At 41.2% G+C, this 26,826-nt stretch overlaps 1 protein-coding gene across 44 annotated transcripts; it reads left to right on the forward strand.

Moving 5' to 3' along the window:
* The first annotated feature begins 3,843 nt into the window (after positions 1 to 3,843).
* LOC134670323 (myosin heavy chain, muscle) lies at positions 3,844 to 26,404 on the forward strand. 44 transcript variants are annotated; one of them, XM_063528099.1, is made up of 25 exons: positions 3,844 to 4,142; positions 4,768 to 4,911; positions 6,589 to 6,773; positions 7,542 to 7,737; positions 8,083 to 8,146; positions 8,228 to 8,326; positions 9,833 to 9,936; positions 10,936 to 11,077; positions 11,344 to 11,609; positions 12,218 to 12,388; positions 14,136 to 14,315; positions 14,546 to 14,702; positions 15,052 to 15,110; positions 16,149 to 16,236; positions 16,698 to 16,815; positions 17,617 to 17,734; positions 18,443 to 18,579; positions 18,928 to 19,054; positions 19,443 to 19,652; positions 20,697 to 21,583; positions 22,176 to 22,254; positions 23,111 to 23,356; positions 23,577 to 25,412; positions 25,733 to 25,772; positions 25,976 to 26,404. In XM_063528099.1, the coding sequence occupies exons 1-24, from the start codon at positions 3,936 to 3,938 to the stop codon at positions 25,754 to 25,756; spliced, it is 5,844 nt and encodes a 1,947-aa protein (XP_063384169.1). In that variant the 5' UTR covers positions 3,844 to 3,935; the 3' UTR covers positions 25,757 to 25,772; positions 25,976 to 26,404. The 44 variants fall into 44 exon arrangements, with proteins under 44 accessions (XP_063384169.1, XP_063384157.1, XP_063384172.1 ...); XM_063528087.1 differs by lacking the exons at positions 4,768 to 4,911; positions 9,833 to 9,936; positions 25,733 to 25,772 and adding exons at positions 4,561 to 4,704; positions 8,900 to 9,003; XM_063528102.1 differs by lacking the exons at positions 4,768 to 4,911; positions 9,833 to 9,936; positions 15,052 to 15,110; positions 25,733 to 25,772 and adding exons at positions 4,561 to 4,704; positions 8,900 to 9,003; positions 15,442 to 15,494.
* The last annotated feature ends 422 nt before the right edge of the window (positions 26,405 to 26,826 follow it).

Genomic DNA, 26,826 nt, shown 5'->3' on the forward strand with positions numbered 1-26,826 from the left:
GGTAGTAGGTACAACATGTGTCACTAAGAAATCTTTAATTAGCCATCCCATCACAGACAATCGCAAGGCCGCAAGGACTACCGTGCATCCTTCGGCCGAGCTATTTCTATATCCCCAGTAAACTCCTCTCAAAATAGATCAGATTGCGCTTTTAATACACTGACGTTGACTGGCGAATTTCCGAGCAATTTTTAAGGTTGGCACCACTTGACTTCCTTTTGCGTGCACGACCACAGATAAGATAATCACTTAAATTTTGACAACCCTAAATAGCCGAAAGGGATAGTGCCATATATTAGAAAGGGATAGCATGATTCGACCCTGAACCGCTGTCAAACTTCGGTTTTGTAGGAAGTTTCCTTTCTGTACGGTAGTACTATTTTTTATTCTGTGCTATAAGATACGTCAATTAATAGATCTAAAAACGATTTATGGATGAGATGTGTCAGTGTCAAATGTGACGTTTCTTCAAACAAATACGTCATTTTGACACTGACACCTCTAATCCATATCGTTTCTAGATCTTTAAATGGACGTATCTTAATGTTCGAATCCAGCAGTGATTTTATTGCGCGTTGATTCTATCAAGTGTTGATTCGATCAATTGTGGATAATATCATTTGGGCAACCAAAACTCAACTCTAAACTCGGGGTGGATTGGTTTGGTTTTATTGTCACCTGATGTGGATTGCTAATGTAAAATTTTTGAGATATTCGAGAACTTATGATTTTTCCCACATCAACGGGAGATCAACGCGATACGTCTAACGTCGCTTGTCGAATAGGGGTCCTTTTTTTTAATAAAAAAAAAAATCGTTGGTAGCCTAGCGGTAAGGCATGCGACTTTCAATTTGTAGGTAGGAGATTTCCCAGTTATTTATTTACCAGTCCCTTTTCAGTGATTGTAAACATCATGAAGAAATCGGAGTAATCTTAATGAGGCCTAGTTGCCCTAGTCGCTTTCGAAAAGGTAGTGCCTGCAGTTTTGATTTGATTTTTATTAAAAGGTATTGAATTATGCGAATTGAACTTTTTTTAAATCGTAACTACTTACCGAAAAATATATATTTAGATGAAAAAACATTTGGTAAGGTTTATGCAGCATTATAGGTCGACACTGATTTATATTTTCACGAGTCGTAAAAAAAAATCGCGTATCAATAAATTATCTTGAATCGTTACGTTACATACAATCAAGCGCTCGGATCTTTCTTATCACTATCAGTGGGGAGACACTCCTGACTTCGGTCGAACTCGGGTCCGTTCGGCTCAGAATTGCTCCGAGCAATTATTAGGGTTGGCAGCACTTTGACTTCCTTGTGCGTGCACGACCACAGATAAGATAATCACCTGAATTTTGACAAAAATAGCCGAAAGGGATAGTGCTATATATTAGAAAGGGATAGCATGATTCGACCCTGAATCGCTGTCAAACATCGGGTTTGTAACTAGGAAGTGTCCTTTCTGTACGGTAGTACTATTATTTCTTCTGTGTCGCTATCCCCGTCACCTGAAATCATTTGTCAGCTCGCTAGTGAACAAAGCACAGATCTGTGTGACCCAATATCTAAAGGGTGCGATGTAGCATATTCAGGAGTTACCTTAGATGGAACGCCTGGCAATCCAGACCAAAAGCAAGAGCGAAATGCCCTAATGTTACAGAAAAAGGGTTACGGATAAAGATGGTATGGTATTGGTAAAGTACTCTACAATGGCGGCGTGCATACCTTTATCCAAAATAGCAGGAAATCTGAGGTCACCGAAAGACGTAAACGCTTTCCAGTCACCTAGTGGCGTTTATAAGATTGATTTCAGTTGTAGTTGTTTCTGTACCGGTGACACGAAGAGCACCATACCAAAAATAAGTTTTTGGCAAAAAATTCATTTTTGGTACAAGCTTTTATCGCTGTACAGTTTTCTTTCCACAGGCAACTAATGCTCATCGAGACAATTCTAAACATCCCAAACACAATTAGGTTTCGTTGTTTTGTCACATAGTTCCAATGGCCACCTCCGGTCTCCATCATCAGATCAGCTCGATGACACCATAATATTGCATTGACACCCGACTTACGTATGTATGCAAAATTTCAGCTCAATCGGAAAACGGGAAGTGGATCAAATTTAACTTGCAAGATTTGATTACACACAGACAACGGTCAGATGAAACTAAATAAAAGTTTGTAAAAAGGTAAGGAATATATCGCAGCAGTCCAAAATCGTCAAGAGAACAAGTTGGGTCGTTAGTAAGCATTTAATAGAGTCAGGACCAAGCCACTGGATTGAGCGAAGTCGCAAGCAAGAATAGCTAAGGCACCGGGGTTCAGACTGAGACAGGACCTACCACAACTTCAGCAGTCCGTATGGATTTATGTGGCTCAGGAAAGTTCGGGTCATTGAACTAGGACAGTAAATAAGGAAAACAATCAGCTAACATTTTCATAACTTAATTTGAAAAACAATGCATACTCTATTTACATAGTAAGTATGTGGTTGCTCTTACCCATTCCAATTATTTTGAATAGAAAACCCCTAGGCCTGGTTCACGCTTGATGTAAACAGGAACCAACAATTTGCGTTCAAAACACCTTCAAACATTCCTACGATTTTATTTACAATATCAAAGGCGATTTAACTGATTACAAGTACTCGTGAACACCCAAAAGAGCTATTTCGACGTTTTACAGCCAATCAAAGTCTAAGCGGATTTTATTGACGATTTAAACTGCCCTCCTCCATCAATGTGTATTCAACGTCCAGAAAATCATTCCACCTGCAACCACATTCCACTATTTATAAATACCATTTTAATATCAAATACATTACCGAGACGTTTTGTTTATGATTTTATAGCTAGCTCGTCTCGTCTGTATCATATCCATCCAATTAAAAACTGGAGATCAGTAAAGATCTCTTATTTTAAAAGCCAGGATCTCCAATGACTGGAATATATTTTATTAAAACTATTTTTAATATTACTTACATTTTTTAATTCTTATTTATAGTCATGCAATTGAGACTGTAACAGCGATTCCTGGAATGCAATAGGCATCATTGATCTGCATACATCTGAAATGCATTGAAAATTGAAAACCGCGCAGCGTGCGCTCACGCTGCCGCCCGAATGAAAGCTAAGATCGGCTGAAAGTGTAGCGGCCGGGCCTGGCATCCGCCTAAAATGGGGAGATCGGGCGCGGTGGTGTCGTATTCCTGGTATAAAAACCAACGGAGCGCCCCGCCGCCGGTCAGAACGGCTTCCAACGTGAGTACGCGCGCACGTGGCACGTGCGTCTGTGAAGTGCATCAAGAATCCGAGTGCATAACGAAACTGAAAGTGACGCGTCAGCTGTTTATCAGGATTGTGGTGAAAGTGCTGGATTGTGTATGGTTCATGGTTCAAGGATAGATTGCAGTGCTTGGTTTCGGAATCGTTCAGTTCAATTGGAATCCATCAAGAACGTTATTAAAGCGTTAGATGTTAAAGTTTCATGTAAATTTGATGTTGAATTTTGAAAGAAAAAGTAATAAAACAAGTTTGTATATCAAATTAAAAAAATATTAAAGTAATAAAACAAATGAATCTGATCGGGCCAGTTATGACGATCTAAATCCAATTGACCCATCAACCAGCAGCACCATAAAAGACAATAACCGTTCTGATAATCGGCTGGCGTCGCTCCAGCGCATTCCGCGTGACGTAACGGTTCGGGATAAGCATAAAAAGTCGGTATTACGCAAACGTGAGCTTTGGCACCGTTCCATGCGCGCTACTCGGATTTCAGCCACAAATAGACGCACGCGCCAGTTCCGCTAAACCTCTCTCGGGCTCCGTTAAAATCCTCCCGGGCTTCGCTAAACATCAGCTGTGTTCACAGGAAGGCTCAGGGCTGCTCTCGTGTCTCGACTAGCCCAGAAGTCTCGTTAACCCTCCGAACATGCCGAAGCCAATCGTACAGGAGGGTGAGGACCCCGATCCAACCCCGTACCTGTTCGTATCTCTGGAACAGAAGCGCATCGACCAGAGCAAGCCCTACGACGGCAAGAAGGCATGCTGGGTTCCAGACGAGAAGGAGGGTTTCCTCCAGGGCGAGATCAAGGCTACCAAGGGCGACCTGGTGACCGTCAGCCTGCCTGGTGGCGAGGTAATATTTTCAGTTTTTATTATCGACACTTAAATTGTATCCGAAACAACAGTGATAACATAAGCTATCAGCATTATTTATATTTTTTTAATCATTATGGCACAATACATGATGGTACAAATGGGAGACTTAATCAGTATGTATATTAAAAGTTTAAATTATAAGTAAGAAGTGTAAAAGAAGTAAATTTCAAGTTGAAATACCGGATGCCCAAATATATCTGCAATTTTGAACTTTTAATTGAAAAGTCTTTGAGGATTGAATTCTGATAGCTTATCCAAAGCCCTATCAAGTTTTAACTTAAAAATGCCTTAGTAATGCATTTTGTTTTCAAATTTAAACATGACCATTGTAATTTATTATATTTCGATAATGCTACTAATATTACAAGTATATTTAACTGATCTTAAATGAGCAGGAAAAGACATTAAAAAAGGAACTCCTCTCACAAGTGAATCCACCGAAATTTGAAAAAGTCGAAGACATGGCAGACCTGACATACCTTAACGACGCTGCCGTGCTGCACAATCTGCGGCAGCGATACTATGCGAAACTGATCTATGTAAGTAGGCGCCAATGGCGCCTTTTCATTATTTCGATACTAATGTGATCATCTTTCCCGCAGACAAAAGACTTCAAGAAGGATCTTGTAGGCCAGGTCAACCCGCCCAAGTACGAAAAATGCGAGGACATGTCCAATTTGACATACCTCAACGACGCTTCGGTTTTGTATAACTTGAAGCAGAGATATTACCATAAGCTTATCTACGTAAGTTAGGAGCCCCCGACGGCCGGAGTTGGAGCCTTGCAGTGTGCATGCCGAATCCTTGTTCAATTCTGTAGACACATTACCTGAGGAACTTCAGTGATTACTTGAAAGCACGTGTTTATTGACGAATAAATCCATGGTCCTAAGAATTTACTTAGAACGATTGATTACTATGTAGTTGTCACGTCAGTAGTAAAATTTTGTAACATGTCAGTCAATCAACTTGTAACTTTGACTTTCAACACTATCCATCATTACGATCTTATTTTAATAGCCTTCTGATATGTCGATAATATTATTGGAGAGCTACCAAGCCAAAGATCAATAGCTGCCCATGAGGCGCAATTCGTTTTGGACCGATGGCTCAATTTGTATATAAATAGTGCGTTGGATATCAACTTGGGCTATTTTCGTGCTTGTTATTTCGGTCGCGCTCAAGCTATGCAGAGTATACGCCAGATGTTCTTAATAGACCGCGCGCAAAAAACTATGTCACCAGGTGAATGGATGTGTTTTTGCCTTTTTTTTGTACTTTTTTCTAAAGCTTTACACGAGATTTTCAAGTATGATATGAACATGATTGAAATATAATTCTTAATTTACAAACATGCATATGGGGTCAATGTGTCTACTTTCCTATAGTCCTTTTCCTCAATATTTACCCTACCCGAACCGTACTTGAACCCTTTTACACAGGACAAGTCGGAGTTCATCCAGCGATACCGGCGACTGGAGGATTGTGTGTTTCTTGTATCAGGTGTTTCACCGTTTTCATAGTCTACTGGTTTCTTTTAGTGTCTAAGATTTTTTGCGAGAAAGGTATCGATACAATACCCCTTGCAGTTTTACAGAATTCTTGTTACAGATTGTTTCCTATGTGTTTTATGTAAGAAATATCAAAAAACTCGTAGATATTGCGGCGCAGAACAACAAAAGTAAGATATATTCAGATTTATCAGATAAGTTTACGAGTTTTTTGATGATTCTACTATTTTTCAACACGGAGACTCAAAGTATCGATACAATACTGTCTCCGTGTTAGTGTGTCATTAATTAATTTGTTTTTGACCTGTGCCCTGTTTATCAAAAGCTTGTACCTTGTAATACAAGTGGATGTCCCTTTTTGACAGCTTTTGTAAGAAAGGGACTTCCACTTGTATTACAAGTTACAAGCTTTTGATAAACAGGGCACGGATCATTGTCGACTAATTACGTAAAAATTACACTACAATTTATTACCACGTTTACACCAAAAATAACGATTAATATCGGTACACGTAATTAGTTGACAAAAGCAGGATTGTGTGGGTATTATTACACTTACGTCATTTGTCAAAATTTAAAATTTACATTACTTTTTTTTTATTTAATTATTTTTGGCATTACTATTACAATCAATCATCTCTTTGTCTACCTACAGTTATATTATCTGCAAGCCAAGTTGGCGACCGAGGATAATTTACTAACTCTTTTACTCTTGCTACGACTCTTACACTTCAAGAGTGCATGAGAAGTTTTCGACCCCAGTCATCAGTTTGGTTTGCGTATAATTAGTATAGTAATATCAATCCGTAATGTCTACATAAAAAAGTACTTATTCAACATATCACATCACATTCATCGCCCTCACCATCAGCCTCTGTGTAATATGTAATATGTATGAATATGTTCCTCTAGACGTACTCTGGTCTCTTCTGCGTGGCTATCAACCCCTACAAGAGATTCCCCGTGTACACGATCCGATGCGCCCGCCTGTACCGTGGCAAGCGCCGTTCGGAGGTGCCTCCCCATATCTTCGCCATTTCCGACGGCGCTTATGTCAACATGTTGACCAACCACGAGAATCAATCTATGTTGATTACGTAAGTAACCAAAGTCATTACGTGAATACATTTCAATTTCATTACACTATTTTCATAGACATTACATGGATATAAGATTTTTTTATATCAGATCAGTAAAAGTCTGAGAGACCTATTAATAGTAAAGAGAAACAGGCTAATTTACCGACATCAAAATAAATACTCTTCAGCCAGGCAGAAGGCGAAATTCGTCTTGCCAACTTCTAATTATAACATAAAAACAATGACCGTTATGCCTTTGCGATATTCTCGTATGTACCAGTTGTGATGTTTTCCACCAAATTGAAGCTATATATATGGAAAAAGCGCCTTATTGACAACCGACAATAAGTAGGGTAAAACTGAGATAGATGCCCCGGGGTTGTAGTTGTCTTAATTGAAATTACTCTAGTTTCGCGAAAGTAACACATGTTATTTGATTTATCTATCGAGAAACTCTGCAACTACAACTAAGTTGACCGTATTGCATGTCTCTGTAGAATTGCATGGGACGGATAGGTGCGTTCAAAGTTTTGCGCGATAAATGTCCTCTTCCTCGAAGGGGCATCTAAACTAAACGCAATTTACATGGATTAGGTAACTATCCCCTATATGCAATTTACATGGATTAGGTAACTATCCCCTAACTTCATATAATATGATTTAATGTAAAGTAAAACCTTCACCAAAATGTAAAAGAACTTTGCATTCCCATTACTTCACCGGCGCAGGTACCCAAGTTGAATCTGGGCCAAACCTTGCTCTAATCAAAATCCTTACAATTCCCAGCGGTGAGTCTGGTGCCGGAAAGACTGAGAACACGAAGAAGGTAATTGCGTACTTCGCCACCGTCGGTGCCTCCCAGAAGAAGGACCCCAACCAGGAGAAGAAGGGCTCTCTGGAAGACCAGGTCGTCCAGACTAACCCTGTGCTTGAAGCCTTCGGTAACGCCAAGACCGTCCGTAACGACAACTCTTCCCGTTTCGTAAGTATTTGCATCATTACCTAACAAGAAACAATAAAATACGCTAAAATCACTTTTCTTCTTTTATATTATTGTATTTTTCTACATTTTCAAGTCCTCTATTAAAAAAAATTTCGACCTCGTTTTAACCTAAATTCAATTAAGACTCCGAGATTCAATAAGCATTCAAATTGGGTACACAAAGTACCGAAATAATCATTATTATCTTCTGAAGTCAATTGAAAGCGACAAATAAGAAAAAGTATAAAAACTTAATAAAACTGACTATCTTGACTTATTTTTATTTAACTTGCATAATGTTGGTTGATTTTATCAGTTATTGAACTTATATTCCTCCATGCCTAGGGTAAATTCATCCGTATCCACTTCGGTCCCTCTGGAAAACTGGCTGGTGCTGATATCGAGACCTGTAAGTACTTCGGCTTTTACACCATGGATTAATTACATCAGTGCCTTGAAGAATTTATTCTAAAGTTTTAAATTTCTCCAGACCTGCTCGAGAAGGCCCGTGTCATCTCTCAGCAAGCTCTTGAGCGTTCTTACCACATCTTCTACCAGATGATGTCCGGCTCTGTTGATGGACTGAAGGGTACGTACAAACTTTTGTCACACTTAACTTAGCAATATCAAGTAAATTATAATTGGTTTGAAAGTATCTAAAAATAAATATCAAATTGATTTTAGTAAAAATTGTAGGCATTGGACATGTAAAAGGAAAATAAAAAACCTATTCATTTCACATACTGTACACACATGAACAAACAATAACCAATAACCAATCAAGATTTATTTTGATTTATAATTCATCAAGTTTAATTAATTTATCATTATCTTGATGATCAACATGTAACTCTGTAGTCCTATAACCCTAGTGCGAGCCTCTATATTTTTTGTTCATCACATGTCCAATGTTATCAATTAATATTTTATATCAAGAATATTTTTTTAAATATTCTGTAACCTCTCGAATGTTATTAAATATATAATCTTAGGAAATATTAATTAATTAAGTTTACAATGTTATTATGTGTAGTTTAAGGTCTCTGTTATAATTATTTTTGACGTCTACACTTCATACACTTACACCACGAACACTCAGACAATATCCTTACACTGATATACCTACTTTATTGGTATTAACGTGTGTGTTTATGACATTTAGCCAAGTGTATGCTGTCGAACGACGTATATGATTATCACATCATTGCACAAGGAAAAACTACCATCCCCAATGTAGATGATGGAGAGGAATGTGTGTTGACTGACGTAAGTCTTGGCCCCCAACAATCTGGGCGGCTTTCCCAAATGTTGTTTTCTATTCGGTGGCCCTTTTCGAGTTGACATGGGCGGTCGGATCATCGCACTAGTGGACTGGTGCGATAGTTAGTTTAAAAAGTGTGTATCCTGTCCAAAAACACTATGGACGTTGATTGGCATGTCTTAGTTTAGTTTGTAAGCACCAATTACCAAAAGTGACTGTGATTGGTGTCCCTTTATAGGAAAGTGCCTTTTGTCGAACGACATCAATGATTACCACATCGTCGCGCAAGGCAAGACTGTTATTCCCGGCGTCGATGACGGAGAGGAAATGACGCTTACTGACGTGAGTCCAGAACGCGACAAACTGGCTCATTTCATTTCATCTTCTTCACTTCATTTCTTCTGTTGTTTCTGTCGCTTGTAGCTTTGCTTACGGCGCCGCTAGCGCCGCGTATGTGTGTGTCAGATCTTGGCTTGATGTTCACAGAGATGACGATGCTAAGCAACCGCATCTCGGACTATCCCCTCATAAGTCAAGGGCAAACTCGAATACCTGGCGTCAACGACAGCGAGGAGCTGATGCTGACGGTCGTAAGTGAGCCAACAGACGCTTCAGAGTTATTCGTGCACTGGACATTGAGCAATCTCTGACACGCACATGCTCGCCCCCAGCGTTGTCCAAAAAGGGCTTTTTGCACAGAGTTTGGATCCCCTTCACCCCCACAGGTTACCCGACACGTTAACAAAATGCTACACGACGAAACATTTAGGGTGTTCCACTATTTCGGCATAAAGGGTGATTTTATTAAATTGTTCAATATTGTTTGACCAACAGCTAAGTGTTTCTTGTCCAACGACATCTACGATTACTATAACGTCTCCCAGGGTAAGATTACCATACCCAATATGGATGACGGCGAGGAATGTCAATTGACTGACGTAAGTTGTATGCGAATAGCAGCAGTTTGAGAGACCCACCGGAAAATTACCCTATCTGTTACCCAATACCATTGTCGTTACTATAATGGTAAAATAGACAACCGTAAATAGTTTAGATATAATCACAGCCAAAAGGATTGACCTGGGATTATACATAGAATGTAGTACCCTACATTTTTGGATTGGGCGGGTCTAAATTTAGTTCACCTCACAACTTAGATTCCTGTGCACTGAAACCAAAATGGACCTGTTCCTACACGTTGCCCCGCATAACATATAATAACGCTATTTTATTTTACATTTTACTAACGATTAATAAAATTATATGTTGCCTTGTATTCCCTGAGGCCTTTGAGTACTTGTTTTGTATCATCTCGGCGCTTAAATTTTTAGTACGTTTCTTCGGAGATGATTTTTCGGCTCTAACCCTAAATCTGCTAATCAAAAGGCATTGTTTCTTTTATACACCGTGGTAGCTACCAAATTTCTTATTAGTGAGGATCAAATCCATTTAAAAGGAAATTTTAGCGTTCTATACTTAAGTATATGGGTAAATGTATGTAACAGCTTTTTGCTATCTCCGAGTCCTACCTGGAAGTGAATGGCGTCACCGTCAGTCGTCCTACGTTATCCAAGCGTGTTATATCCGAATGCTGTTTCATGAATTTTAACCTTAATTACTATTACGATGATGATGACTTAGTACGAAGATGGGAGCCCTAAGCTCTGTATAATATAAACAAAGGCTTTTGTTTAACATATTAGTGCCTGAGCCGAAATAATCATCTCAGAAAATTTCAACTATAGTGAGCTTATAAAGTCAGATCTGTCTGATTTTGTCTAAAAATTAATTTCGGCTAATTAGTAAATGTAATAATCTAAATGTCTTAAAAATAACAAAAATCATGTCATCATTTATGTATTTACGGCCTTACTGACACTAAGCGTCAATAAAGTCTTTATGTAATTTTGATATTGACATGTGTTTTGGTATTATAGCAAGCTTTCGACATCCTTGGTTTCACCCAAGAGGAGAAGGACAACGTATACAAGATCACCGCCGCCGTCATGCACATGGGTGGCATGAAGTTCAAACAGAGGGGTCGCGAGGAACAGGCTGAAGCCGACGGCATGGAGGCAAGTTCAACACAAAATTTCATACAAAATTGAAGTAACCAGAACATCTTGCCTAATACATACTAAACAAAAAATTTCAAACAATTTTAAAGCTATTTTTTCGTTTAATGATAGAGTCATAATTTCATAGAAGTTTAACGTTTAAAATAACACTTGCAGGGCGTCGACTATCAAAATCTCTGCAGTCTTTTCTTGATTTAACTCTATTAAAAATGATAAAAATTAAAATAACTCATAAAATCTAATAGGTGATTATCTAATTTCAGGAAGGTGAACGCGTCGCCAAGCTGCTTGGTGTCGATTGCCAAGACTTGTACAAGAACTTGCTTAAGCCCCGCATCAAGGTCGGCAACGAGTTCGTGACCCAGGGCCGTAACAAGGACCAGGTCACCAACTCCGTCGGTGCCCTCTGCAAGGGTGTCTTCGATCGTCTCTTCAAGTGGCTCGTCAAGAAGTGTAACGAGACTCTTGACACCAAGCAGAAGAGGCAGCACTTCATCGGTGTACTGGATATCGCCGGTTTCGAAATCTTCGACGTGAGTATCGCCGGCAAGACTTAGGTACATCTCTTGCTTTCTAGTGAAAGGCAGAAATGTAACCTTATATTAAGTAAATTTCACAAAATCGGTTCTAATATTTGCAATAAAGTGTTATTGCTAAAGCATTAACACTTTAATGCGGTCAACAGAAAAATAGTATTATTAGAAAGTAATTATTTAGTTTTAAGTAGACAAAACTTAGTTATTGTAGAGTAGTAATGATTTTTCCAAATTTCTTTGTGTTAATATCCATTTGGTTTCTTAGTACAATGGTTTTGAGCAACTCTGCATTAACTTCACAAACGAGAAACTCCAACAATTCTTCAACCATCACATGTTTGTGTTGGAACAAGAAGAGTACACCAGAGAAGGCATCCACTGGGAGTTCATTGATTTCGGAATGGACTTATTGGCGTGCATTGACCTTATTGAAAAGGTATACTGAGTGTAAAGCACGCTCGGTTGAAGGCAGTTCCATGTGTTTAGAGTATAGCTTATAGACTTTAGTTTATTCTGTGCCCAACTAACAAATCTCCGTGATAACGAGATAGCATAGTCTTTGTTAACCATAATTGTGGAATTACCTTTCCTATTGTTCATAAAAGTTCAACGGTTTCGAGCAACTCTGCATTAACTTCACCAATGAGAAGCTGCAGCAGTTCTTTAACCACCACATGTTTGTACTTGAGCAAGAAGAGTACAAGAAGGAGGGCATCAACTGGGCGTTCATCGATTTTGGCATGGACTTGCTCGCTTGTATCGATCTGATCGAGAAGGTAATAGTCGGTGGTGGTCGATCATCCCGTCGATGCTGGAACTCAAGACGGAAATTTTTAATCTTCAATCAAATATCGAACAGACCCCCCAAGCTCTGGCAGGGCTTCATTCGTAGGGACTAAAACCAACAGCTGCGGAATGTGATCCGTAGTGAATCCGTACCTAATCCTTGACTTAACTTTCCACATTACTTATTTCCCTGCAGTTCAATGGTTTTGAGCAACTCTGCATTAATTTCACCAACGAGAAACTGCAGCAGTTCTTTAACCATCACATGTTCGTGCTGGAACAAGAAGAGTACCAGCGCGAAGGCATCGAGTGGACTTTCATTGACTTTGGCATGGATCTCCAAATGTGCATTGACCTTATTGAAAAGGTAGTTGGCGAAAACGCAACAACAAAAGCTTGCCTCACGCCACAGGGTGCCCGAAAGAAGTAGCCATAGACCTTTTAATTTAAAATTGAATTCCATTCGTTACTTCATTCGAGCTACCCACCAATGCAAAGTATTGTGTTATATGTGTTCTGTGTTATCTGTGTTCTTTCTTTTTAATTTTAATATTTTCTCACACCAACGGCCATCGTTTCCACACAAACAATGTTAGTTGTTTAACAGATACAATTATTTTTTCCATGTGTCACGATCCAGATGAACGGGTTTAATCAGCTATGCGTTAATTTTACAAACGAAAAATTACAACAATACTTTAACCATTTCATGTTCGTGTTAGAGCAAGAGGAGTATGAACGTGAAGGGATCCAATGGACCTTCATAGATTTTGGTATGGATCTTCAAGCGACTATAGACTTAATAGAAAAGGTATTAGAATCCAGTATAGCTTATGATAGGCGCGATTAGACGACGCTTGGGGCTGAGAACGTCTCCCGCAAGTACATCTCTGGCTGATCCCTTGCTCCGCGGTATAAACAAATGCTTTGTGCACACGCGATCCTTTTCAACAGTCGAGGCTAAAAGCATTTTTAGTTAAAGTAGCGTCCTTGCGAATCTGTACACGCTGTTTTATTCTATCAAATGATCAAAATATTCTATAATACTGTAACAATTTCTAACAATTTCTACAGAATCCGTGACTAATGCTGGCTAAGCTGTGTTGTTGGATATAATTAAATATTGATCATTTTGATATATTTATCACGGCCACACCGCTGATAGGGCATTTGCAACCTACAATACCAGTCTAATCCGTTAATGAGCATATATTTTTTAAGTTAATTAGCAATATTAACTCTACCAGTATTACCAGTGTTTTTAACAATAAAATACTCAGCAATCAAGTTTAATAAAAAAAAACCTAATTAATGAGAATATGTGAAGGTAACAACACGTTAATTTTAATAATAAAATTACACTCACACTATTAGAAAAAAAGCACACAATTACCAATGCATGCTGCTTACTCGATAACGCTTAAGAAATATACATACACGCTAGAACCCCCTTTTACAGATAAGTAGTATTTAAAACCTTTATATCTCTTTTTTATTTTGTTCTTTTATTCCAAATTTCTAATATAATTAACTTTTGCCTCATTTTTATTCTGTAGTTCGTCAATTTTTTTATTCATTTGGCAAGACGATGAAACAATAGTTATTTATAATTTCTCTCAAAAAACATAATTGTAGCTGGTCCTATCAAAATTTACATTTCATGACACAATTTAAAGTAGCATTTCCAGAAGACAACTCCCGTAACTTCGTGTTCTAACGCCACCGGTCCGTTTCCAGCCCATGGGTATCCTCTCCATTCTTGAGGAAGAGTCTATGTTCCCGAAAGCCACCGATCAGACCTTCGTTGAGAAGTTGAACAACAACCACTTGGGCAAGTCGCCCCCGTTCCTGAAGCCCAAGCCTCCCAAGCCCGGCTGCCAGGCTGCCCACTTCGCCATTGGCCATTATGCCGGCAACGTAAGTATCTTTATCATTATCATCATCTTTATCATCAACAATATCAACATTCATTTCACATCACTTTTAATTATATTGAGCATTTGGTTCATAAACAGCTCCTTTATTCAAACAACAGAATGTTAAAGCAATCTTCCTTGTAGCATTCCAATTAAATTCTTCTTGAAAATCTCACAAATAAAATGTTTGTTGAGGTTGGTAGCCACTAACTTAATTCCCTACTTAAACAGGTCGGTTACAACATCACTGGCTGGCTTGAGAAGAACAAGGATCCCCTTAACGACACTGTCGTAGATCAGTTCAAGAAGGGCTCCAACAAACTGTTGATTGAGATCTTCGCTGACCATCCTGGTCAGTCCGGTGGTGCTGATGCCGGTGGCGGCAAGGGTACGTATCAATTACTTCCTCAGATATAAGAATTCTATAAAAAAAATCATGATAATTTGTAATTCTGATTTTCATAAGCCCTTATAGCGATTTTGATATCTACGAAAACAGGTGACCAGGTACCATGAGCTGTAACTCTACCTTCTGTGAACATATATCATCACACACCACAAGACGGGTGATATAAAACCCAAATGTCACTTACCAAAATCACATCAATACTTCAGTGATCTTGGATTACTTCATTATACTTATACAGTCAATACACACTGTCATTTTATATAATGTACTGGCATCATTATCTACAGACACATTAATGTTTATTTCTCATGTCACTTTTCAACTTAAGGCGCTGGAGGCAAGCGTGCCAAGGGTTCTGCCTTCCAGACTGTATCATCACTCTACAGGGTAAACTTACATTCATTGAAAGGAATTTGCTTCACTGCCTTCGGCGTGGCTTCAGTATCGTCTATCATGCCTAAGATTAACCCTTGTTACTACTGAATCTACTGATCATAAATCATAACTTTGGGCAGACTGACCCTAATTACTAATGAATCAGTAATTAGGGTCAGTCTGCCATGCTTTCACATTACATTGTCAATGTCAGCATAATATGTTTTACAGCGCAGCTCATGTCGCCGACTGTCTATGTTTAGCCGTCGAGTATTGTCCCGTCTTTGTTGCCTTGTGATCGTCTTGGTGCTAATCTATGCTTGTTTATAATGTACGTTCATAGGCGGTCGCGGTAAGAAGGGTGGTGGTTTCGCTACTGTCTCCTCCGCGTACAAGGTTCTTAAGTTTAATATAAAGATTGATTTTTGGTTTATATTAATGTAGTTTCATATACTCTAAATTGTTTTTGAAAATTGTGGTACTTAGTAACATTTCATACACGTTAAAGGTAACATGAATATTACCTGTTTTATGTTTTTCTATGTTGTAATATTTTACATGCACTATGGTGTATAGTGTAGATCAATGCACTGTGGAAAATTTTCACGCACAGCGCATAACGTCCCCAGGAACGTACAAACAGCAACACTCCTAACGTTGCCTGTAACTGTACCTACATCGGTGGACCTTATTACAAAAGTTATGAGGTCCACCGATGTAGGTACAGTTAACAGTGTAGACGATGGTACTGTACGACGCTGCTGGGTGTATTAAGCTTTGTGTGTTAGTGTGTGTTTATTAGGAATCATAACTTTAGTTTTGTGTGTGTGTTTATTCACATTGTCACCTCATTTACCTGTTAAATCTACGTCAATATTCATTTTCCATCGAGTGCCGCTTTTTATGTTGTTTGCAGACATTTCTATTAGACAAAACAAGGAAATGTTCTGGGTAAATAATCAGTTGGTTTGGATCTAGATAAATATGAAAAATTCTGTTCTAGTATACAAAATCTCAATTCTTGCATATTAATTTTGTTAATCGATACAGGAACAACTTAACAACCTGATGACAACTCTGAGGTCCACCCAACCTCACTTCGTACGTTGTATCATCCCCAACGAGTTGAAACAGCCTGGTGAGTAATACTTGTAGAGTCTGTGCGGAAAGAGATGAGTCGTTGAATGTATGGGGCTCAATACATTCCACGATTCTTCTCTTTTCGAACAGACTATACTAAACATATTTATGTTAGTCAAGTGATTAATATCACTTTTTCTTCCTTTTCCTTTTACTGGTTTTCAGATTTTCCTATTTGTCTTTAATAATAATAAAGTTTAGTAAAACTTTACTATCTCTACTCTATTAAACTTTAAAAATAAGTAATTCGTTTTAAATCTTCCTATGTTTTTTTATTACTACATTAATAGAGTCTGTTCGGAAAGAGAAGAGTTGTGGAATGTATTAGGCCCTATAAATTCCACGACTCTTCTCTTTCTGAACAGACTGTAAGGAAGGCCTTCTATTTCCTGTAATTTCGTCTTACCCCTCAGAATCTCAGAATAATGTGTACATGATAATACGGTATTCGCCCGCCAGGTCTCATCGACTCCCACCTTGTCATGCACCAGCTGACCTGTAACGGTGTGTTGGAAGGCATCCGTATTTGCCGTAAAGGTTTCCCCAACAGGATGGTCTACCCTGACTTCAAGCTCCGGTAAGATCCCAACATAAACATCAAAAATAACTCAAGAATTCAAATTACATACAACTATAACTTTAGTATTTTATGTCTCTGTTTTGATTATCGAGGGTTATGTTTATTTTTATATGTGGTTAGTCAAAACATTTTTTTAACGCTGGAATTTTCTGGAGCAACTATTCTGGTAATACTGCTGACGTCATCAGTCAAATTTACATAGTTTATAGCTATGAGTAACACTTGCTGAAATATCATAGATTATTCATAAGCTGTTTTTATATATAACGACAAATTATTTTATGACGTGTCACATACATAGAGTAGTTGGAAGAACTCTATTTATTAAATGATTGATGTTCGACAAACAGTTACATGATTCTGGCGCCAGCCATCATGACCAACGAAAAAGATCCTAAAGAAGCAGCTAGGAAGTGTCTGGAGTCTGTCGAACTCGACCCTGAGAGCTATCGTATCGGTCACACCAAGGCAAGAATATAATGGGGCCCAGAATGGTTTTAGCATGGAGAAGTAGAAACTGTCAAACTCTAAAGAATAGAGTTCATGTTGAACCCTTATTATTGACCCATTGTTATTTCTAGGTCACTATATCATAGAAGGTTCCTGGGATACATGTTGTTAATCTGAATTGCAGTCCATACCCCTAATTGTATGCAATGTGGTTAACATCAAAGTTTTTATACAGTATGCCCCACATTTTGTTCGATCCTCTCCTTATATACCTAGCACGTTCATTTTGACTTTACAAATATTTATTGTGACTTTCCCTCATTGTGTGGAAATATTTTGACAATGTAGCTACAAGATCCTGGCCCCTCAAGCTGTGGACAAGGAAAGCGATCCTAAGAAGATCGCCCAAGTCATCCTGGACGCCACAGGCTTGGATGTCGAATCGTACCGTCTCGGTCACACCAAGGCATGTTCATTCGGTTGCGTAGTTAGCTGTGAGAAACCCAATTGCAATTTATCAATACTACAGGCAAATTACGACCACCATTTACAATTGGCACAGTAATTTGTCCAGTAGACCCTAAGCCGCTTCAAAGGGCCCAAGTGACAAGGCTCCTGTTTGGATTTTCCCCTATCCCTTCTACCTGTACATACACAATACACACACACTGTTATATTTTTGTATGCTCCTCAAACGCAGATACAAAATTCTGTGCCCGGGGCAGATCAAAGACTCAATGTCGCCAGAGAAAGCCGCCGAGAAAATTCTCGAATCTTCCGGTTTGGACTCGGAATCTTTCAGACTTGGGAAAACAAAGGTAGACGTAGTGCATGAGTAACGGATACACAAATACACTTTCCGATACTAACTCCTCTTGTACTTTTACTGTCTGTATCGTCTGTACCTCGTGTTATCTATATATCGATTTTTAATATTTCCATGTCATGCCGCTTCAATAAGTCTCCGATTTCTTTGGAGATTACTGACGCATATTCCCCACTAACATTAGATGTAATTTTATCATCATTTAAAATATAATGTTCATATTTCTTACAATAATGAATTTTGAATAATGTGTCGAATTAGTTTTAAATCTATTAAAACTAGATTTCACCAGTTACTAACTCTCCAAGTCGGGCGTCTGGATTTGTTCTGACTTAGCTATATATTCAGGTGTTCTTCCGCGCTGGTGTCCTGGGTCAGATGGAAGAGATGCGTGATGACAGGCTGTCCAAGATTGTGTCTTGGCTCCAGGCCTACATCCGCGGTTACCTGTCCCGTAAGGAGTACAAGAAGCTGCAGGAACAGAGGTATGGTATCTACTTAACCTATACTTCTATAATCATATCGCCTCCTCATACTTTTACTTTTATTAGCGGCATCACTACCTGAAATAAAATAACACACTTTTAGATTTATTCTTTATAGTTACATACATATTAACTAAAATTACAGTAGGTAATGAAATCGATGTTTCGCATTGCAAATCTTTAAAATATTTTTTTATTCGGATTTTTTTAAAATATGTTTTAAAATTTTGTCATCAAATTAAATGTCATTAACTCGTAATTGCAAATATTCGACTTCATAATGTACTTAAATAATGTAATAATGTAATTATTCACAAAGCTTTGCTAAGTTAAGTTTTCTACCACTAGGGTCGCCCTCCAAGTTGTCCAGCGCAACTTGCGCAAGTACCTGCAACTCCGCACCTGGCCCTGGTGGAAGTTGTGGCAGAAGGTCAAGCCCCTCCTCAACGTCACCCGCGTCGAGGATGAGCTCGCGGTAAGCATCACTCAACGCATTAACATGATGGAGCACTCTGACCCAATAAATAATCAAATTTAGCGGCGTGAATCAAGCACGCAAATAGCTAAGCCGCACCCACCTGCCGGTTACGTGACACCGCACCTGCCGCGGCCATTTCTGGAATCCCCCCCTATCGCCCCACTCACCTAGCTAAGTAATCATGCGCGTGGGCGGCTATCGCCCGCTGGAAAACTCCAGCGCCCCTGTCAGTCGAGCGGTCGGCCGGGCGCGCGCCAAACTCCCCTAACGAACGAACCGACATTCCCTATCCAATCAATTGATGTGATCAATAAAATTAAATAAAATGGCAACGATACACGTTACGGAATGGGATGGTGTGGATAAAAGTGTGGTTGAATTGCAGAAACTGGAAGAGAAGGCCAACAAGGCGATCGAGGCTCTCGAGAAGGAGGAGAAACTCCGCAAGGAGTTGGAGGTCCTCAACGCCAAGCTGCTGGAGGAGAAGACCGCTCTGCTCGGCTCGCTCGAGGGCGAGAAGGGCTCGCTGTCTGAAGTCCAGGAGCGCGCCGCCAAGCTCCAGGCCCAGAAGGCTGACCTGGAGTCCCAGCTTAGGGTAAGTGTTAATTATTTATTAGTTAGTGATAGTGTAGCACTGATCATGTTTATTACTTAAATAATTTGGAAAAGTAGTATTTGTATTAATATCCTCTAGAATAAGAGCTCCGCGAACAGTTTCGTGCGGAGCTCTAAAAATGAATTTTTTCACAGCAGAAAAAAGTCATATTTAATTATCAAAAATTGTAGAAGAAGAATATTGAGTATAGTGATTAAAAAGGTAAGGTGGGGTCAGACTAACATAGTTTATTTTTCTCGTGACAAGACAAACAGTATGAGGATTCCATACAAGTGAGTCTTACCCCGGTGATAGTCTTACCCCACTTTACCTTAGTTAATTTTGTGATAATTAAACTACTTTTATTATTAAGAATCTTCAAGAGAAAATTATAAATTCTTTATAGGCGTAAATTGTTTTGATACCTCAAAAAATAAAGCTATGTGAATCATCATGAATTCATGACACCACTAGTAGTTTAGTTTGCTAAATTCCTCCTTAAATCTTTTTAGTTATTAAAATGTGGCGTTTCCGCCTGGATATTAATCGTAAAATTTGTAACATAATTTTTAACCCGGTAATGATGCGTCATCTTGAAATAGCAATGAGCAATTTGGGTCGCGAATAGTCTGGCGCTAAATAAATAATGTACCTAATTAGTTTAATTAATTAGCTCAGATTCCTGCGGCGAGTAAACATACAAGACATTAGTTACTTAGAAGACATCGCGTTACAAGCCAAATATGTAGCCGTAACACTGTTGCAAAGTAATGCTTCGTTTGCGGGCGTATTTCTTTAAATAAACACTTATGTTTACACGAAAAGTAGCTTGAGGAGTTAAAAATAAATTGCACGTCTGCAGGTTGCACGATTTTATTGCAAACCATTAATTGCTATTATTTGCCGATAGACAGAAGCCAGACGTGTTTAGAGGAAGTGCGAAAGCAATTAAAAGCCAACTGTTTATTTTTTCCATGCCTAGTTTTATACAGTTTATAATACTGAACAATGTACCTATACTGATTCGAGCTGTTGTGACCGTAGGACACCCAGGACCGCCTGACCCAGGAGGAGGATGCCCGCAACCAGCTGTTCCAGAACAAGAAGAAGTTGGAACAGGAGGTCTCTGGCCTCAAGAAGGACGTCGAGGATCTCGAACTGGCTGTCCAGAAGTCCGAGCAGGACAAGGCCACCAAGGACCACCAGATCCGCAACTTGAACGATGAGATCGCCCACCAAGATGAGCTCATCAACAAGCTCAACAAGGAGAAGAAGATGCAGGGCGAGTCCAGCCAGAAGACCGGTGAGGAGCTCCAGGCCGCCGAGGACAAGGTCAACCACCTCAACAAGGTCAAGCAGAAGCTCGAGCAGACCCTCGACGAGCTGGAGGACTCTCTGGAGCGCGAGAAGAAGCTGCGTGGTGATGTTGAGAAGCAGAGGAGGAAGGTTGAGGGCGACCTCAAGCTGACCCAGGAGGCCGTCGCTGACCTCGAGCGCAACAAGAAGGAGCTCGAGCAGACCATCCAGCGCAAGGACAAGGAGATCTCCTCCCTGACCGCCAAGCTCGAGGACGAGCAGTCCCTTGTCAGCAAGCTGCAGAAGCAGATCAAGGAACTGCAGGCCCGCATCGAGGAGCTCGAGGAGGAAGTCGAGTCCGAGCGCCAGGCTCGCGCCAAGGCTGAGAAGCAGCGCGCTGACCTTGCTCGTGAACTCGAGGAGCTCGGTGAGCGCCTTGAGGAGGCCGGTGGTGCTACCTCTGCCCAGATCGAGCTTAACAAGAAGCGCGAGGCCGAGCTTAGCAAGCTGCGCCGCGACCTGGAGGAGGCCAACATCCAGCACGAGTCCACCCTCGCCAACCTGCGCAAGAAGCACAACGATGCCGTCGCCGAGATGGGTGAGCAGCTCGACCAGCTCAACAAGCTTAAGGCCAAGTGAGTATTATACGCTTTATTTTCTAATGAAGCAATTAAAACACCATTTTTATACTTATGGGGCACAAAATTGACTCAACTTTATTGTTCTACGTTATTGTTAGCTAAGTATGTATGTACGTGCAACTATCTTGTATAATCAGATACTTTGATATCATGGATCGTAAAAATAGGGAAACGCAAATGGCGAAATACCTACAGTAAGAGGGACTCGATGCTAAATATAGCACTCCTGCGTGGTAAATCTTATAAACATCAGCATAATGTTTATAAATACACATTTAATAAGCAACGGAAATGTAATTTTGTAATGAACCTTTAAATTTGAACTGGGACTTGAAAGCTTGGGTTACTCAATCGTACTGCAAATCCAGGGCTGAGCATGACCGCGCGTCTTGCTACTCGGAGCTAAACAACACACGCGCTGCCGTCGATCAGGTGGCCCGTGAAAAGGTAACATGTCATCCACGGGGCATGTGTACCGAGTTCCCCCGCATGTTTCCTAAACGTGGAAGAACCACAGTCCACTCAATGTCCACAACACAAACACTTACCCATTAGGTGATATTAATCGTGTTTCTAATCCATCCAGGGCTGAGAAGGAACGTTCTCAGTACTTTAGCGAAGTCAATGACCTCCGCGCTGGTCTCGACCACGTGTCCAACGAAAAGGTATAAATTGTTTTGGTAGCAGGACTTCGCTTCGCTTTCGCCAGCTAGATGGAGCCACCCAAGTCGCACAAGAGCTTTATAAAGAAATAAAGATGTATACAGCCGTTATAATGCATAGCCTAGGATAGTGGCTGTATATGCTCTAAAACAACTTGTGTGCTTGGGACCAGACACTTCACACATGCCCAAATTAAAATACCTAATACAGTTTTAAACTAATCGCAAAAAGCTGTGAGCGCTGTAACATAAAACTTAACAACTACCGCTAAAATGTAATTTTTTTTTGTATGATTTTCAATTGGTTAATCCCTATCTTAATTATCCCCTAACGTTAAATATAAAACATTTAAACAACTAATTATTGAATAACATGACAATTTAACATTTAGATATGTACTTAACTAATATTACGTTAATTAAAAATAGTTGTGTTGCTAACCGTAACAATGTAACGTTGTAGACCTACAACTTTACATTGTGTACCTACATTAATTACCTGTAAATAAATATTAATTATTATTTACCTACGTAGAAATTTTATAAATAGAAAAATTTGCACACACCTATACATTTTTAAATGTAATTCTTTCTCATAATAAATAATCCCGTTGGTTTTTACAACAGTCATGATCAATACAACCTAAAACTAATATCAGCCTGCATCACAAAGATTTAGACATCGACACATCCATCCAAAAATTAATCCATTACCAATTAAATATTCTCATAATTTGACATTATAATATTCTACGATGAACTACCGTTACCTAGTTTGCGTTTGTAACAGCGCCATCTTTTAGGAAATTTGGGTATCAAACTCAACGACTTCCTCTGACAATTATTTATTTCCTAATAGGCTGCCCAGGAGAAGATCGCCAAGCAGCTCCAGCACCAGCTCAACGAAGTCCAGAACAAGGCTGATGAGGCCAACCGCACCCTCAACGACCTGGATGCCGCCAAGAAGAAGATGTCCATCGAGAACTCAGACCTGCTCCGCCAGCTGGAGGAGGCCGAGTCCCAGGTGTCGCAGCTGTCCAAGATCAAGGTGTCGCTCACCACTCAGCTGGAAGATACCAAGAGGCTCGCCGACGAGGAGGCCAGGGTTAGTATACAATATAAAACTCCACTTACACTAAATATTTGTCATGGTTTCTTTAAAAGAAAACAACAAAAAAGACAACTCACACGATACATTGTTGATGACGATTTCCCTATTGGTCTTAAATCAAGCTGAGATTTTCTTGGTCCACTGATGCACTTATTCAACTTACAACAATATTTTAGTGACATAATAGCTAATTAATGAATTTTCTTGTTAACAGGAACGCGCCACCCTTCTTGGAAAGTTCCGCAACCTCGAGCACGACCTGGACAACATCCGCGAACAGGTCGAGGAGGAGGCCGAAGGCAAGGCTGATCTTCAACGCCAGCTTTCCAAGGCCAACGCCGAGGCCCAGATCTGGCGCTCCAAGTACGAGTCCGAGGGTGTTGCCCGCTCCGAGGAGCTCGAGGAGGCCAAGCGCAAGCTCCAGGCCCGCCTCGCCGAGGCCGAGGAGACCATTGAGTCCCTCAACCAGAAGGTTGTTGCCCTCGAGAAGACCAAGCAGCGCCTCGCCACCGAGGTCGAGGATCTGCAGCTCGAGGTCGACCGTGCCACCGCCATCGCCAACGCCGCCGAGAAGAAGCAGAAGGCCTTCGACAAGATCATTGGAGAATGGAAGCTCAAGGTCGACGACCTCGCCGCCGAGCTCGACGCCAGCCAAAAGGAATGCCGCAACTACTCCACCGAACTGTTCCGTCTCAAGGGTGCCTACGAGGAAGGCCAGGAACAGCTCGAGGCTGTCCGCCGCGAGAACAAGAACCTCGCCGACGAAGTCAAGGACCTGCTCGACCAGATCGGCGAAGGTGGCCGCAACATCCACGAGATCGAGAAGGCCAGGAAGCGTCTGGAAGCCGAGAAGGACGAGCTCCAGGCCGCTCTCGAGGAGGCTGAGTCCGCCCTCGAACAGGAGGAGAACAAGGTCCTGCGCGCTCAGCTCGAGCTGTCCCAGGTCCGCCAGGAGATCGACCGCCGCATCCAGGAGAAGGAGGAGGAGTTCGAGAACACACGCAAGAACCACCAGCGCGCCCTCGACTCCATGCAGGCTTCCCTCGAAGCCGAGGCTAAGGGCAAGGCTGAGGCCCTGCGCATGAAGAAGAAGCTCGAGGCCGACATCAACGAGCTCGAAATCGCCCTCGACCACGCCAACAAGGCTAACGCCGAGGCCCAGAAGAACATTAAGCGTTACCAGGCCCAGATCAAGGACCTGCAGACCGCCCTCGAGGAGGAACAGCGCGCCCGCGACGATGCCCGCGAACAGCTGGGTATCTCTGAGCGCCGCGCCAATGCCCTCCAGAACGAACTGGAAGAGTCCCGCACTCTTCTGGAACAGGCCGACCGCGCCCGCCGCCAGGCCGAACAGGAGTTGGGCGATGCTCACGAACAGCTCAACGAGCTGTCCGCCCAGAGCGCCTCCCTCTCCGCCGCCAAGAGGAAGCTCGAGTCCGAGCTGCAGACCCTCCACGCCGACCTCGACGAGCTCCTCAACGAGGCTAAGAACTCCGAGGAGAAGGCCAAGAAGGCCATGGTTGACGCCGCCCGCCTCGCCGACGAGCTCCGCGCCGAGCAGGAGCACGCCCAGACCCAGGAGAAACTCCGCAAGGCCCTTGAGCAACAGATCAAGGAACTGCAAGTCAGGTTGGATGAGGCCGAAGCGAACGCCCTCAAGGGAGGCAAGAAGGCTATCCAGAAACTCGAACAGAGAGTCAGAGAACTCGAGAACGAGCTTGACGGTGAACAGAGGAGGCACGCCGACGCACAGAAGAACCTGCGCAAGTCCGAGAGGCGTATCAAGGAGCTCACCTTCCAGGCGGAGGAGGACCGCAAGAACCACGAGCGCATGCAGGACCTCGTCGACAAACTGCAGCAGAAGATCAAGACCTACAAGAGGCAGATCGAAGAGGCGGAAGAGATCGCCGCCCTCAACTTGGCTAAGTTCCGCAAGGCGCAGCAGGAGCTTGAAGAGGCCGAGGAGCGAGCGGACCTGGCCGAGCAGGCCATCAGCAAGTTCCGAGGCAAGGGCCGCGCGGGATCCGCTGCGAGAGGAGTCAGCCCGGCGGTAAGTTTCTCTTCCTAATCTGAAGTCATTCACAGATTCATTATTTTCTGATCGGGTTCATAACGGTGGATAATAAAGACAAGAAAAAGCATTCGTCCCTTTCTGGTAATACTCCTAGACAGACGCGGAAGCTTTATCTTTTTAGGTTATCCTGACCATCAAATCTTTCAATTTCTTGATGCGCACTATTTCAAACACTCTTTACTACCTATATATAGAGGGAACATTTTAGTCTGTGTAAAACTCAACTCAAATATGCTATTGCTTTTAATTTTCTTAGACACCTACTGCTATAACTAAAACTATGTTCTTTCGTCCAGGCGTCCGTAAAAGGGCGCGTTTAGTGAACCAAGGAGAGATGTAAGTTCAGCTTACCCCCACGGCGACAGGAACGGTCGTCGCTATCTGACACCTCAATCCAACAGCCAATCAGCTGTCAGATCAGGCCTACTGAATGCTAGCCATTCGAAATTTGAATGCCTCCCGTTTTGTACTGTCCGGCATGTTTCCCTGTTCTTACCATTTGGTGAATGAGATGCTGATATATTTTCTTCTCTTTCCAGCCCCAGCGCCCGCGCCCCGCATTCGACGGCTTCGGCACCTTCCCACCAAGGTTCGACCTGGCTCAAGATGATTTCTAAACGTTCCACAAAACCAAAACGGACTGTACAGATTTTCGTTGTTAATCTAACATAATTTTTTATACATAGCAGTTAAAAAGCGTGAAACGAAAACTGTAAATTTAAAACAAAAAAAAAACTTTATACACTTTAGTATTCTTATGTTTTTACGAAAAGCTATTTTGTAACTGTTGATATTTATTTATTTATTGCTGATGTATGTATCGAGAGTGGGGGTGGGGGGGCGCGCGGACTGAACGCCGCGATCCTAGAGACACGCCTACCAGCCCCTTTACCAGCGTTCGCGCCGCGCGCCTCTGTGCCCTCTTTGACATCTAATAAAGCGATAACGTTGTCATAAAACATTTAAAAGTTTGGTTTTCTTTCAGCCCTCTATCATACCTAGGTTTACCGCCAATGTGTATAAATAAAATACTGTAAGGGTCGTATTTATGAAGTAACAAAAATACATACTTACCAAAGTATAATGAACTTCGAGTCAACAATTGGCGAGAGGTCGCACAGGACCGAGAAAAGGGGCGCTGTCTTGTGTCGGAGGCCAAGTCTCATTTTGGGTCGCTGTCGCTGAGCCAACGGAGTAGTAGTAGTAAGTATAATGTAAAAGTACCTATATATTACTATGAATCTTACAAAATTAGGATATAAATACAGTATTTTGATCATGATCTGCCCTATTAGACTGATGTGTTCATTTTGTATTGGAAACAACTTAAGGATGACTCACACTAGACCGGACCGTGCCCGGGCCAAGACGTCCGACACGTCATTTTCTA

Source organism: Cydia fagiglandana, chromosome 13 (genome assembly GCF_963556715.1).
Source record: "Cydia fagiglandana chromosome 13, ilCydFagi1.1, whole genome shotgun sequence".
Classification (NCBI taxonomy): domain Eukaryota; kingdom Metazoa; phylum Arthropoda; class Insecta; order Lepidoptera; family Tortricidae; genus Cydia; species Cydia fagiglandana.